At 38.9% G+C, this 13,787-nt stretch overlaps 1 protein-coding gene across 1 annotated transcript in view; it reads left to right on the top strand.

Annotated features, from left to right (window-relative positions):
* The window catches only part of SVEP1 (sushi, von Willebrand factor type A, EGF and pentraxin domain containing 1), a 239,190-nt gene extending 235,571 nt beyond the window's left edge, over window positions 1–3,619 (top strand). The window contains exons 47-48 of the mRNA XM_007936774.1: window positions 453–546; window positions 3,598–3,619. Of these exons, the coding sequence (XP_007934965.1) occupies window positions 453–546; window positions 3,598–3,619 (116 nt within the window). The remainder of the gene's footprint in view (window positions 1–452; window positions 547–3,597) is intronic.
* Window positions 3,620–13,787: the final 10,168 nt, after the last annotated feature.

The following is a 13,787-nucleotide window of genomic DNA, read 5'->3' on the forward strand; positions in this document are numbered from 1 at the left end:
GGTTCAAACCCACCAGCCACTCCTCGGAAGGAAGGTTGGGCAATCCTACTTCCGTAGTGATACTGCCTCGGAAACCCAAGGAGGGGTCGCCATGAGTTGGGGCCGACTCGACGGCACATAACAACAACAACAAAAGTACCAAATTGGTTCCATAAATAAAAAGATTGAAAAAGAGAGAAATCAATGAGGGCTTGGAGCAATCAGCAAGTTTCAGTAAGTAGGTGAAACTTAAAGTGGGACTTGAGGATGAAAATTGTAGCTTGAAAGTAAGAGGGGCGGTTATGCCATGCTGTGTTGTGAGGTCAGTGGCAGAAGTGGATAATGCATACAACATATGAGGGATGGGAGCTGGAACAGCAAGTATAGCAAATCTCATAGCATTCTCATTCCTTCATGGACATTTTCAGAATTGTTAAGTATTCATTAAATAATGCATGAATTTCTCATCCCAGCTGTTTGCCAGTCTCCCTGCGTAAATGGTGGAAAGTGCGTAAGACCAAACCGATGCCATTGCCTCTCGGCTTGGACAGGACATGACTGTTCCAGGTAAGACAAGCAAAAAATAATGATTGTAGGGAAAATAATGACATCGAAATTCCATTTCAGTGGGTCCACGAGCAAGAAGATATTTCTAGTTTAAATGTAAAGATTTTATCAAAATAAAAATATATGTATGTATTACATATATATACCCATTTTGAGATAAATTTGAACTAAAATCAAAGCTAAGAAATATTAGTTCAAGTTTGACAAATAAAACCATGATATCTCAAAACTGGGCATCCTTCTTGAATGAACGAGTCATCCTTCATAGGCATGGATACAATGTGAACAATAAACTCTACATTTTATTGAAAATTATTTAATAGATGTTCATTTGAATTCTTGGTTACAATAAAAATAGTATTGAAATTTATTAGAAACTTATTTTTTAAAGTCCAATATTTTGTTTCATATTTCATAGTAAAGATATGCATATATGTACCATGGCATAGTGCCTAAGGTGTTTGACCGCTAACCAGAAGGCTGGTGGTTCAAACGCACCAGCCACTCCTCGGAAGGAAGGTTGGGCAATCTGCTTCCATAGTGAGGCCACCTCAGAAACCCAAGGAGGGGTCGCTATGAGTTGGATCTGACTCGATGGCAGTGAGTTTGGTTTGGTTTGGTTATGTGTCCCATATATCATTGATTAGAAGAAAATTTAAGTGAAAACAGGTCCTGTCAGTTTCTCATTTCTGACCAAATAAATATCATAATTGAGAAAAGATTATTACAAAAATAAAAGAGAAAGTAGTTAAAAGATAACTTAAACCTCTTTAAGCCTCATAAAGTATTAGATATACTTTGCCATACCATGGATAAAATATTTTCAATATTAAAACATTGTCCTCACAAAGGTTGCAGTGTTGGAATATTACCAGCTCCATTTTAAGACTTTCAGTATAAGTCCCTGTATTACATCACTTATATTTCTATAATGTGCATTTACCCATCTTATAGGAATCATTAAAAACAAATAAGTATTTCCATATTCATTTTAAAAAGGAGAAATTCACTTAACTGAAAGCAGCCCTTATTGCATTTCCTTTTATTTCATTTGGATTGGACTGTCAGAGTCAACTTTTAAAAGCAAAAAGCTATTAAAATAAAAACTTAATTTTAAAAAACGTCTGTCTTTTGCCAATAAATTTCCTTATATCTCAAGCATATGCCCTCTCTGCAGATAGAATAAAATAAATTGAACCCCAAAGAACAAATTTGGAATGGAAAGTACGTTTGGAAGCTGCCAAGATAGAGATAGGAGCTCTGGTGGCATAGTGCCTAGGGCATTTGACTGCTAACCAAAAGGCTGGTGGTTTAAACCCACCAGCCACTCCTCGGAAGGAAGGTTGGACAATCTACTTCCATAGTGATACCACCTCGGAAACCCAAGGAGGGGTCGCTATAAGTCACATCTGACTCGACTGCAGTGAGTTTTTAAGATAGAGATGATACTTTATCGGAGAGCAGAGTAGACAGGATTTAAGAAAATCAGAGTCAATCTATAAAGGATATCTATTCAAAAGGGAAATAGGAGGAAAGAGAAGAAAGAAAAAAGAATAGCAGTGACTCAAAAAGGAATAGGAAGTTTTCTTATAATTGTAGACTTAATATTCCAACCCTTTTATTTACAGATAAATAAAAAGAAACCTACAGTTTTCATAGTTCCCCAACATCAAAAGGAGCTCTTTCTTGACCAGAGCAAGAGTAGTGATTAGCTTATGGGAAAATACTGTCTCTTGATACAGGGAACAGAGTCTAGAATTTTTTTTTTTTTTTCATTGCAAAAGTTTGATGTAGGAATCTAAGAAAAAAATTAAGGCAAATTAATATGAGATGTATATTCCACATTCAAGGAAAGGTAATTACCAACAAAGGTAGCAAACTTTCTACTGTAATTGTTTCTTCTAAAAGACACATATTAATTAGGATTTTCTTGCTGCAACTCCAACTAGCTGAAGCAAAGGAAAAATTTGTTACCAGACTAGGCCTTGTGTGAAACCCAAAGACGGGGATAGATGGGAATTTGAACGCCATCTGAAGCCCTCCATCTCCCCTCACCTGAGCGGCTTTCTCTGCTCTTCAGTTCACTTGGCAGGGCAGGTCTGCTTTCAGCTCCTGTATTTTACATGTCATAGTACCATATCTAGAGAGATAATGTGCTATCCCAGTTTGGGAATCCGGACGAAGGACTCTGATTGGTCCAGATTGATTCAAGAGCCCACCCATGGATCAATCAGCTGTGTTCCTAGTTTGGGTTGTGCCATATTAACATGAAGGTGTCCCCGACATTTGGTTAAAGCACTGAGTAAAGAAAAGGAGAGGGTGACTGCTCACAAAAGTATGATGACGTGTAATTCTCTCACATGGAAGAAGGGAAAGCTTTTCTGAGAAGTCAAAACAATAGAGGTTGTCAAAGTACTAGTTTTAAAATTTCTTTCTCTCCCATGTGATTGTGCGTGCCTTAAAGAACATACCCCTAGCACCTAGTGCAGGCACAAAAATAAATGCTCAATGAACCCTTGTTAACAGATGGAGCTATTTTCTGGCATCTTGAGAGCTAGTGGAACAATACCCTACAGCATCTGTTCAATCCTTCAACAAGGAGCCCTCTCGCCTGAGGCATAAAACCAATCTTGTCTTGCTCCCAGATAGTTTGAATGTCAAGAAAGAAATTGTGCTCCCCTGATCTCTTTGTGCATTTTCAGAAAATTTATCTTAAACAAATACCATAAGTGACACCATAGACTGTTGATGCTATAAGAGAACTTGAAGTTCACAAGGTCCAAATGCTTTGTTTTACAAATGAGAGGATTGTCAGACAGGAAGCTCGTGACAGCACCAGGATAAAACTGCAGTCTCCTGATGCTCAGATCTTTTCTACAATTAGCACCTGTCCCCATGGCCTCTTAGCTCCCTCAAAGAATGACCCCCATCCCTACCAACCATATCACAGATGACTGTGCGTGTGAGACTCTACATCCTGTTTTCATCAGCCCACAAAGAGCTGTTCACTCTTTAATTCATTCTTGTTTTTTGAATCTGTTTGTTTTCTAGGAAAAGAAGGACTGGGTTTTAACCATTACACAACCAATGGCTCTCCCAAAAGCAGGGTCATCTCCTCCTGGTCGCACCTGGGCGTCCTGGAACTCACAGAAAGAAAAGTTCCACATGGTGCTGGATCTTGTTTTGTGTAGTAAACTTGTCATTTTCAGTTTATTATTTTTTTTTTATTTTGTGATATATTTTGTTATTCTCTGTGACATATTTTTACGTTTCCATTTTTAAATATGCCTGTATTTTCTATATTAAAAATATATTAAATAGATGCTGCTCCACCTTCACCAAATGTACATACGCTGCTGTCTATTGGGAAGATTCCTAGTGCGTTTTTATTCAGTTACTTAAAATGATCATTCAATTAAAATCTATTTTGCTACTAAATAATATTTTGCTGGACAGTGCCATTTTGTGAGGTGGCTAGGGAATGAAAAGTGAATGTCCTTTCATCTCTGCAACTGGCACAATGCCGGGTCACATGTGGTGCACCCAGAAATTGAAGGAAGGAGGTGCCTTCATCCCATACCCATCCTTTCCACATTGGTTGTAACAATAAAGGTTTCCTTTAATCTGAGAATAACTGTTGGACACAAGGTGCTCTCCTGGTGCTCAGGGCAGCCTGGCTAATTCCTTTCCCCAAACTTGGAAAGCTGTAGGCATCAATCCAGTGGATGGGTGGGGACTCAAAGCACAAAAAACATGGTTCACAGGTTAAAGTGTACCCCTTCCTTCTCACAAGGAGCTCTGGTGGCACAATGCATATGGCATTTGACTGCTAACCAGAAGGTTGGTGGTTCAAACCCACCAGCCGCTCTGCACAAGGAAGATGGGGCAATCTACTTCTGTAAAGATTTACTGCCTTGGAAACCCAATGGGAGTCACTATGAATTGGAATCAACTGAATGGCAGTGGGTTTGGCTTTTGGTCCTTCTCACAGCTAGAGTAAGAAATACAGGAACTAGAAGACTTAACAGAGTGCCCATACTTGGAGCACCATCCCATAACCCACTGCTTTGGAAGAAGGAACAGAGGAAGAAGAAGACAGGGAAAGACGCAAATGGGAAAGGTCCCTGAGAGCTGTGCTCCTAGTCCCACCTACAAAAAAAGAATTGAGGCTGCGTAAGGGAGAGCTGGGCTGTTACAGTCCCCATTGCTTCCCTTACCTCCATCAACTGCACTTCTACCAGGATTAAGCCTTCTCCAGACTTCTGGAAAATACAGCAGAATATTAGTTTTTTCTTTTCTTTTCTTTTAAATAGAAAAGTCATTAATCATCCATCCTCCACCCTCTGGGAGTGTTGATCCCACAGAGGGAGTGGGGTACATGGTGGCACTGGGAAGAAACACAGGAATAATGTTTAGTCTCAGATCTTTGTTTGGGACGAAGGAAGTAGAATAGTCTTCACCTACCAGTGGCCACTTGCTGGAAAGATCTCAATTTTTCTAGTGGTTCTCTTCACTTACCTCAGCCTTTGACCCTCCTCAGCCTTTCCACTGACATTCTCTCTTGACCAGTTTTATGTGTAGATGAGTATACCTTTTAATAGATTTATTTATACCCTATTAACTTCCAAAAGAGAAGGCCTGGTGCCACAATGGTTAAGTGCTTTACAGATAATCAAAAGGTCAGCAGTTTTGAGCTACCAGCCACTTTGCCGGAGAAAGATATGGCAACCTGTTTCCATACAGATTACAGCCTTGGAACCCAGTCCTGAATGGTCACTGCAAGTTGAATCAACTCGATAGCAGTGGGTTTTATGGGAAATTCCAAAATATGTTGATGTTATTTATAATCATAAAAATAGAGACTGAAACACAAAATCATTAGAAGCCACTTAATAAAAGAAGAGAAAGATGGTACCAGATAATTTAAGCTAGGGAAAACTACTGCGATTGAAAACAAAATTCAGTTCTGATATGGACACATTAAGTAGAATTTATATTGTGCTACTTTTGAGTAGGTTAGATTTTGATTTACATTTTGAAAGTAACTCAAAATGTTATGCAGACAGTATAAGGAAGTAAAATGCCAGATGAGTAAGGATTTCAACAATCTAGAAATGAGATTCCCCAGAACAATAATACTAAAAATAGCTAGAAAATGTTATCTTTTAAATCTTTAGTACCATAGAACTATAGGAGCTCTGGTAGCGTAGTACCTAAGGCGCTTGACTGCTAACCAGAAGCCTGGCAGCTCATACCCACCAGCCGCTCCTCAGAAGGAAGATGGGACAATCTACTTCCGTAGTGATACTGCCTCGGAAACCCAAGGAGGGGTCGCTATGAGTCAAGGCTGACTCAATGGCACATAACAACATAAACAACCATAGAACTATTGGTAAATTTTTGTACTATCCTGCAAACTGAAAAATATGGTAAATACTGAATAATATTTATCAAACTAACACCACTGTGATGCAAAAAATTTAACAGAGAAAACTAAGCAACTCTAAATAAATCACATTTTTATAGCTGTTATTTATTGGACAACTACTATATGTCAGGCACTGTACTGGTTGTTACAAATGTTAATTCTTTGAATCCTCATAACAATCCGATTGAGATATATATTATTATCTCTATTTATGGATGAGGAAAGTGAGTCTCTGAGAAGTCAAATACTGTGTGCCACTGGGTCAGTTCCAACTCACAGTGACCTTAGAGGACACAGTAAAACTGCCCCATAGGATTTCCTAGGCTAAAATACTTTTTTTAATTGTGATTTGGATGAAGATTTACAGAGCAAATTCACTTTCCATACAGCAGTTCACATATACTTTGCCTCATGTCATTGACCACAGTTTACCACAATGCAACAGCTCCCCTCCCATTTCCTCCCCATAGTTACCTCTTCCCAGTATCCATCCCTCCATACACTCCTGCCCCCTGAGCTGTCTCCCTGTGCATAAGCAGCCATTCTTTCTCCCATGATTGTTCTCTCCAAGGAGTGTATCTACTTGAGGTAAATGTTTAACTCATATGCCTGAATTTTGTTTGGCTGGAAACCACAAGTGTGGGTTCAATTCCAGACCTGAAGGGAAGCTAGGGGCCATAGTCTCAGTGGTTCCACCAGGCTCTATCAGACCAGCAAACCTGGTACCCACCTTTTTTATTTTTCTCTCCAAATGATTTTGAGTTTTGTTGCACATTGTTCTCCCTCTCTATCAAGGATCTCCTACATAGATCCCCTTCCAAGTGGATGACAGTGGTAGCCGGGCACCATCTAGTTCTTCTGGTCTCATAGTCATATAGGCTGCAGATGGGATGGTGTACCAGTTGCTAGGACTAATTGTTTCCATGAATTTTGGTTTTCTTCATTCTTCTTTGCCCTGGATGAGGAAAGACCCATCATTGCATCTAGATGGCAGCTTACTAGCTTTTAAGATCCCAGTCGCTACTCACCAAAGTAGGAGGTGGAACAATGGTTTTTATAGTACATTATGCCTAGGCTAAAATCTTGACAAGAATAGATCACCAGGTCTTTCTTGCAGCGGAGCAACTAGTGAGTTTGAACCTCTGACCTCTTGGTTACCAGCCAAGCACTTAACCATTGCACCATCAGGGCTCCTTGAAAAGTCAAATAACTTGCCTAAAATAATAGCCATTCAAAAACAAGCCAAATGAAATGCAAATCTGGTACTCCAAAACCTTACTGCTTCTGAACTGTTGGCATAGATATGATAACACTAAATGATATTTAGTGAATTTAATTCAATAATGACATTTTATAAACAATGTGTGAAAGACATTTGATAAAATTCTACACTTACACTTGAAGCTCTGAAACAGAAGTAAGGATGTTTCTCCTACATACTAACTAACGCGTGTCATTAACAAAGATTTTGGTGGTGATGGTGCTATTTGTTTTAATGATTATGGGAAATTGGTTAAAGTCCTCATCCTGAAACTCTGTAACCCAAACCCATTGCCATCAAGTCAATTCTGACTCATGATGACCCCATGTGTTACAGACTAGAACCGCTCAGTAGGGTTTTCTTGGCTGTAGTCATGGAAACAGATCTCCAGAGCTTGCTTCTGTGATGCTGCTCAGTGGATTCAAACAACCAACCTTTAGGTTAATAGTCAAGCGGAACTGTGCTACCCAAGGAAATGTAAACTAGTACAGACTTCAGAACAATTGACAATATGTGTCAAAATCTTTTAAAAAGTGCATGCATACCTTTTAGTTTTGTAATTCCTTGCCCGGGAATCAATTCATAAAAAATCTGACATACAAGCAAATATTCATACCCAGAGATAATTATCACAGCTTTAATAATATTGTTCAAAATCAACAACAGATGTGACTAAAATCTGGGGCTGGTTATTACATTATTCCTGGTACATTATAAGGTCATATATTATAAAACCATTAAATATACATGTACAAAGAGTTTTAATGACATGGAAAAATCACTATGGTATAATGTTTGATGGGTTACAGTATATAAAAATGTGTGTATAATGTGCTCTCAATTGCATAGAACATGCATATGCACTATGCAAAGAAAGAGATTTGCTAAAGTATTGACAAGAATTTTCCCTGGGACAGGAGACTATTGGGTCATTTTTATCTCTTATCTAAGTTTTCCCTTTATTTCTGATTTATTTTCTATAAAGATATATTAGTTTTATATTCATACAGATACTTTTTAATAATTCATAAAAATCAATTGATAAGAAGCTTCATGTTAATGCATATATCATCTTCCTGTTGACCCTAATTAACCTGACATGTGCCTTGGAATACATTGTATAAGTTCAGAGGTCTTACCTTCATGTAGTTCTGTTGAGGGATTTGTTTGTTTATGTGTTCATTTGGAAAGACTCTGATAGCTATAAGAGTGAGTTGGCTATAATCTTTATGTGAGCTGATCGCCAGGCCTGGATTTTCCACTGTACCAATGGGTGAATTAGAACCGACAGCCTTTGAGTTAGCAGTCGAGTGCCACCCAGGGACATTTGCCTTCATATAGTTTTGCTTAAACATTACGTCAGGAATCTTAGAGAAGAGGAGTTCAGATCAAGATGATTCTTAGTTTGATATGAAATGAGAGCTGTTACCAAGAGAAAATAGCAAATAACCTTTGAGCAACTTGTGTGAATAGGAGAAAAATGTTTGCTGAAGATCAAATCACTAAACAATGAATGAATCATTAAAATTCTCAGTGTACTTCTACAGCATATCCTTGTGCTTTATAGGTTTTCCAGGTGAACATACGAGATGGACACCTGCAGTACCTCAAACTAACCACCAGCATACGTCAGAATCGCCTTCCTATGCTTCCTTGGCAATCAACAGAGCTATAGCAATGCTCTTGTCTTCGAGGTTATCGTAGCTAATTACTCATGATTCTCTCCTAACTTTAACCTTAGGATAATGTCCAAACTGTCAGTCTTTCATCTTATTCCCTAATTATTTTATAAACCAGCCACTCAAGGTAACCTGGGCCCATCGTGTAGACTCAGACAGAATCTGAAAGGAATGGACTGCTTGGAAAATGGTGAAAACTGCAAACACATTATAAGTGTTACGTCTTCAGCCAGTCCATGTTCCTCTGGGCAGGATTCAGCAAGCAAAGCCAGTTAAAACGTAGGATCCTGGGTGGACTAGGCTGTAATATTGTGAACCAGGCAAACCACTTTAAAGAGACATCCACAAGTCCTGACTGTTGGGGCGTCTGTGACAGAAACAGTACACACTGCTGTCCCCCTTGTCCCAAAGAATTGCTGATCGCACTCATTCTTCATAGAAACACTTTTCAGATGAGTTCGCTCCACCCTCCTGTGTCCTGACTTGTCTTCTGACATGCCTGATCCTCACTCTTCTGAATCATTAAGATCCCTCCTTTATTATGCTCACTGGACCTCTTTATTTTCCCAGCAGAGTGTTCAACCTAATCTATGTTTTTACAAGTTAAAGTGCATCCTATCAGCAAGGGTAATAGAGATTATGAACTAACAAACCAGAAAAGCCTGAAAGAATGGATTAAGGTAAAGATGACAAAAAGCCAAAACTACCTGTGTGACTTCTCAGTTATACCTCATTCTTCAGAAGAACTAGTACTGAGAATCTGTGAAATACAACTAAATTGTTTCCAAACACTTCTTTGTCCACCTGAGAATTAAAACTCTCCTTTGTAATTTAAGAGCTTTTTTTCCTACACTGTCTTGAAGTTTTGGAAATTATGTGGGTTATGTGGCTATTTAACAATGGCTGAGTAAAAGTTGGTGCCCCTTCCTCTGCCTAGTCCCTCCCAACCTGTCTCAGCGAATTCTGTGAAGCTCCCTCTTTGCAGCTAAGAAAACTGTGGCACAGAGAAGAAATGTCTCAAAGATCTGGAAATTACAACCCAACACCAAAAATCCAAGGCTAGAGCTCCGAGGATTCAGCCCAGCACCGTTTCTAGAGAAGGAACTTGAGCTAGAATACAGCACACTGGCATTTGCAGCCCCATGTAAGCTTTGTAATTAAGTAGTTCAGCCTAGGTTTTTGATGTCTGTAAAAGAAAAATGTTCCTAATCACAAAGCAGCCTTGATTTCTATGAGAGTCCCACCAAATCACTTCAGGCTACGTTTAGAGGACAGCCCAAAATGTTCCATAAGTCATAATTGCAGCATTGAGAAGATCTCATGATGAATGGCTCTCTCAGTTCTCTGAATATGCCATGCTCTCATCTGGAGGCCTTTCCACAAGTCATTTCCTTTACTTGTGGCTCTTTCCTCTTCTCCTAAGGCATTTGACTGCTAACCAGAAGACTAGCAGTTCAAATCCACCAGCTACTCCTCAGAAGGAAAGTTGGGCAATCTACTTCGGTAGCGATACTGCCTTGGAAGCCCAAGGAGGGGTTGCTATGAGTAGGATCTGACTCGACGGCAGTGAGTTTGGTTTTTTATACTCATTGTTATAATCACCATCTCCACACTATTCTTTCTACTATTGTTGAGCTTTCAGAAGCTGTTCTAAACCCTGGCATCCCCATCTGGAAGCCAACTTATATAGGGCACAGGGAGAGTGAGTTCTGCCTTTTCTTGTTCCTTCTAGTCAGCATTGCCAAGAGATAGAACAGACAAATCAAAGTGGATATCCAACTGGAAAATGAATGTGTGTGTGCACATGCGTGTGTGGGTCATGTTTCAGATTCAGAAAGACAAGCAACAGATCAGATGTATCCAAAATTTATTTTAAGCCCACACATACGCACAACAAGCCCTTTATGTTTATCAAAAGAGTTCTTGACTTAGTTGGTTGGCCACTGCTTAGATTGCTACACTGAAATCTCAAGTTGGCTCAATAGAGAAATGGAACCCAGCAGCCTGTGAACATGGTACAGCAAAAATATGTTTATCTACTAAGAGGGCAGACTCATGGGAGATCGGTGTCTCCTACCACAGTACCGTATATGACAGGCACCAAGCTCTGGCTAAGCCCTCACTTTACATTGGCTGCTGAGAGAGCCAAACTTTGATGATCCCACCAAGTAGGACACAGAAGCAAAAGGAAACCACATCCATTCATTTGTATTCTTGATCTCAATATATTGATGTGCTAATATTTGGCTAGTTCTCTAGTAGAGTGAGCCTTGGTGGCACAGTGGTTAAAGCATTCGGCTGTTAACCAAAAGGTTGCTGGTTCAAACTCACCAGATACTCTGCAGGAGAAAGATGAGGCACTCTACTTCTGTAAAGATTTACACCCTTAAAAACCCTATGGGGCAGTTCTACTTTGTCCTACAAGGTTGCCATGAGTTGGAATCAACTTGATGGCAGTGGGTTTGGTGGGGTTTGGTAGTAAAGTGAAGGAAAAGCAAGGCTGCTCAAGTCAGAGTCATGCATCTCCCTAATCTTGGTGGCAGGACCAGTCTTTGTGGTTTGTGCAGCTGAACTTCCAGTCTGGCGGAACTTATCTATCATTGCAAACCCCTTCCAGACTTAGAACTTCCTCCACAGTGGAACTAACTGGACCACAGATAGCTCTGCTTCAGACTGCTTTTAGTTCATGTGTTTTAGATCGGTCACATTTGAATACAGTTTTTGTAATTTGAGGATCTAGCACATAGGCCAGCCATAAATGAGACATTAGACTCTAACAGATTTCTACAATTGTTTCTTGTTCCCCCCATTCTTGTAGTTTAAAAAAAAAAAAAAAGAAACCTTTCCAAACAACTCTACCTGCTGCTGTTAATATACAGCACACTCAATCTACTAACTCACTGCCTGTTATTTCTACTGCTAAACTTCATACCTTCCCTCTTCAGAAATATAAATTACCTTTGTGAATTCTGACCAGGTGTTGCCTCTCCCATATGGTTCTGATCATTTTCCTGTCTCCCTGGTCAGAAGTAAGACTAGCTCCTTGAAGACAGGGATTATATATGTACATAGATATCTTTTTATGATTATATCCTTGGTAATATTGGGCACCTGGGTGCTTAATAAATAGTAAGAAAAAAAAACAATAAAGAATGATAAAATCAAGATTGGTAGGAAAAACAGCTTTTAAATAACTTAAAAAAAAAGCTCTCAGGAATGCAGCATCATTAAAATGTAATATAGTATTTTAAATAATGTGTGTGCATATAAAAATACAAGACACAAAAATTGTAACCTAAATTATTAACTCTGTTTTCATTATTTGCCTTTCCAAAGTCAAAGACAGATGAAACCTGAAAGATTAACATAGTAATACCATGTCAGTTTCTGCTCATAGCAATGCTATAGGACAGAATAGAACTGCCCATAGCTTTTCCAAGGCTATCATCCTTATGAAAGCACACTGCCTCATCTTTCTGCTGCAGGACAGCTGGTGGGTTCAAACCACCAACCGTTCAGTGAGCAGCCGAGAGCTTAACCACTGCACCACCAGAGAGCCTTCAAATGATAATAATTACCTTGAAGGGTGGATTGGTTCAGAGGATACCAAGACATGTTTAGCACATAACTACATACTGATGCACTAATGAGGTTCGGAAGGCATTTAGTAACAAATTACTTTGATTAAAGAAAAAGAGAGAGCATTCAAGAATTTACCTGCTCATCTTGCTTGTGCAAGATGACCGTCATTCTCCTTAACTGTGGGGTTTTGCTGCCCACCTCTTCACTATACTCACCTTGGCACATGTTGAGTCGTTTCTGTCATTGATGGGTGTTTGTTTTTCAGTCTACTTTGTGGCTTTAACCTTATAAATAAGGTTGTGCCCTGTGCGCTATGTTCATTTTATTTTATTTTCTAACAACTTAAATTGCTCATATCAGAAAGGTTTTGTGTCTTTGCAACAACTCTCAGAATAGAACTGAGAGGTGAAACTTTCTACCTATATTCTATACTAAAGAAGTAAATGTTCTTTAATAAAATAAAATCATGTTCATTAACAGGGATAATTGGACATAGATTGGGTATCTGGAATCATTGTTAATTTTGTTGGTTGTGACAGTAGTATTTTGCTTGTTTTTAAAGTTTTTGTATATTAGATTTACTAATAAAAGTATATGAATTCTTGGATTTGCCTTCAAATGCTCCAGGGAGAAAAAAGCATGTGTGTGGCAGGGGGAATGGGAGAGGCACTGGTAAAGCAAAAGTAAGAGAATATTGATAATAGTTGAAGCTGAGTGATGGGTGCATGGGGGTTCATCATACCATGCTCTCTACTTTGAATATTTGACATTTTTCTCAATCAAAAAAAATTTATTTAAGTTACATTTATTGTCTATGATTTAATGAGACTTGTTTGATATCCATGAACTTTGGAATAAATGCACTGCTGTCCAATCCACTAACACTATGGTCTGAAATCACAGAACCATGAAATAAATGTGCCACTTCTTTAAAAGAAAATGTAGCTGACTCACTGTCACACTGTTTTCTTATAAATAATAAGATCCCTGAGCTTAATAGCTTCATCCTCTGAAGCCCATCACACTTTGGACACACCTCTATTAAAGAACTTTTTATATCATGGTAAGATTTAAACAATGCTGTATCTAGGATTTTGCACCAGCCCTGGACACATGGCACCACTGACCACTTTCTATTAACCCAGTATGGCCCAATGTCCTTCCTTAAGCATGGTCATGTGTTAATTAAAAGATTAACAAGCTTGACTTGAATTTTTGAGCTGAATGGTAAAGTTATCTGAAAGACGAGCATCACTTGTTCGGTTGGGGGCTCACTTTCAGTGCTTGCCAT

The sequence above is a fragment of the Orycteropus afer genome, unplaced genomic scaffold (genome assembly GCF_000298275.1).
Source record: "Orycteropus afer afer isolate SDZICR_OR568_19922 unplaced genomic scaffold, OryAfe1.0 scaffold00037, whole genome shotgun sequence".
Classification (NCBI taxonomy): domain Eukaryota; kingdom Metazoa; phylum Chordata; class Mammalia; order Tubulidentata; family Orycteropodidae; genus Orycteropus; species Orycteropus afer.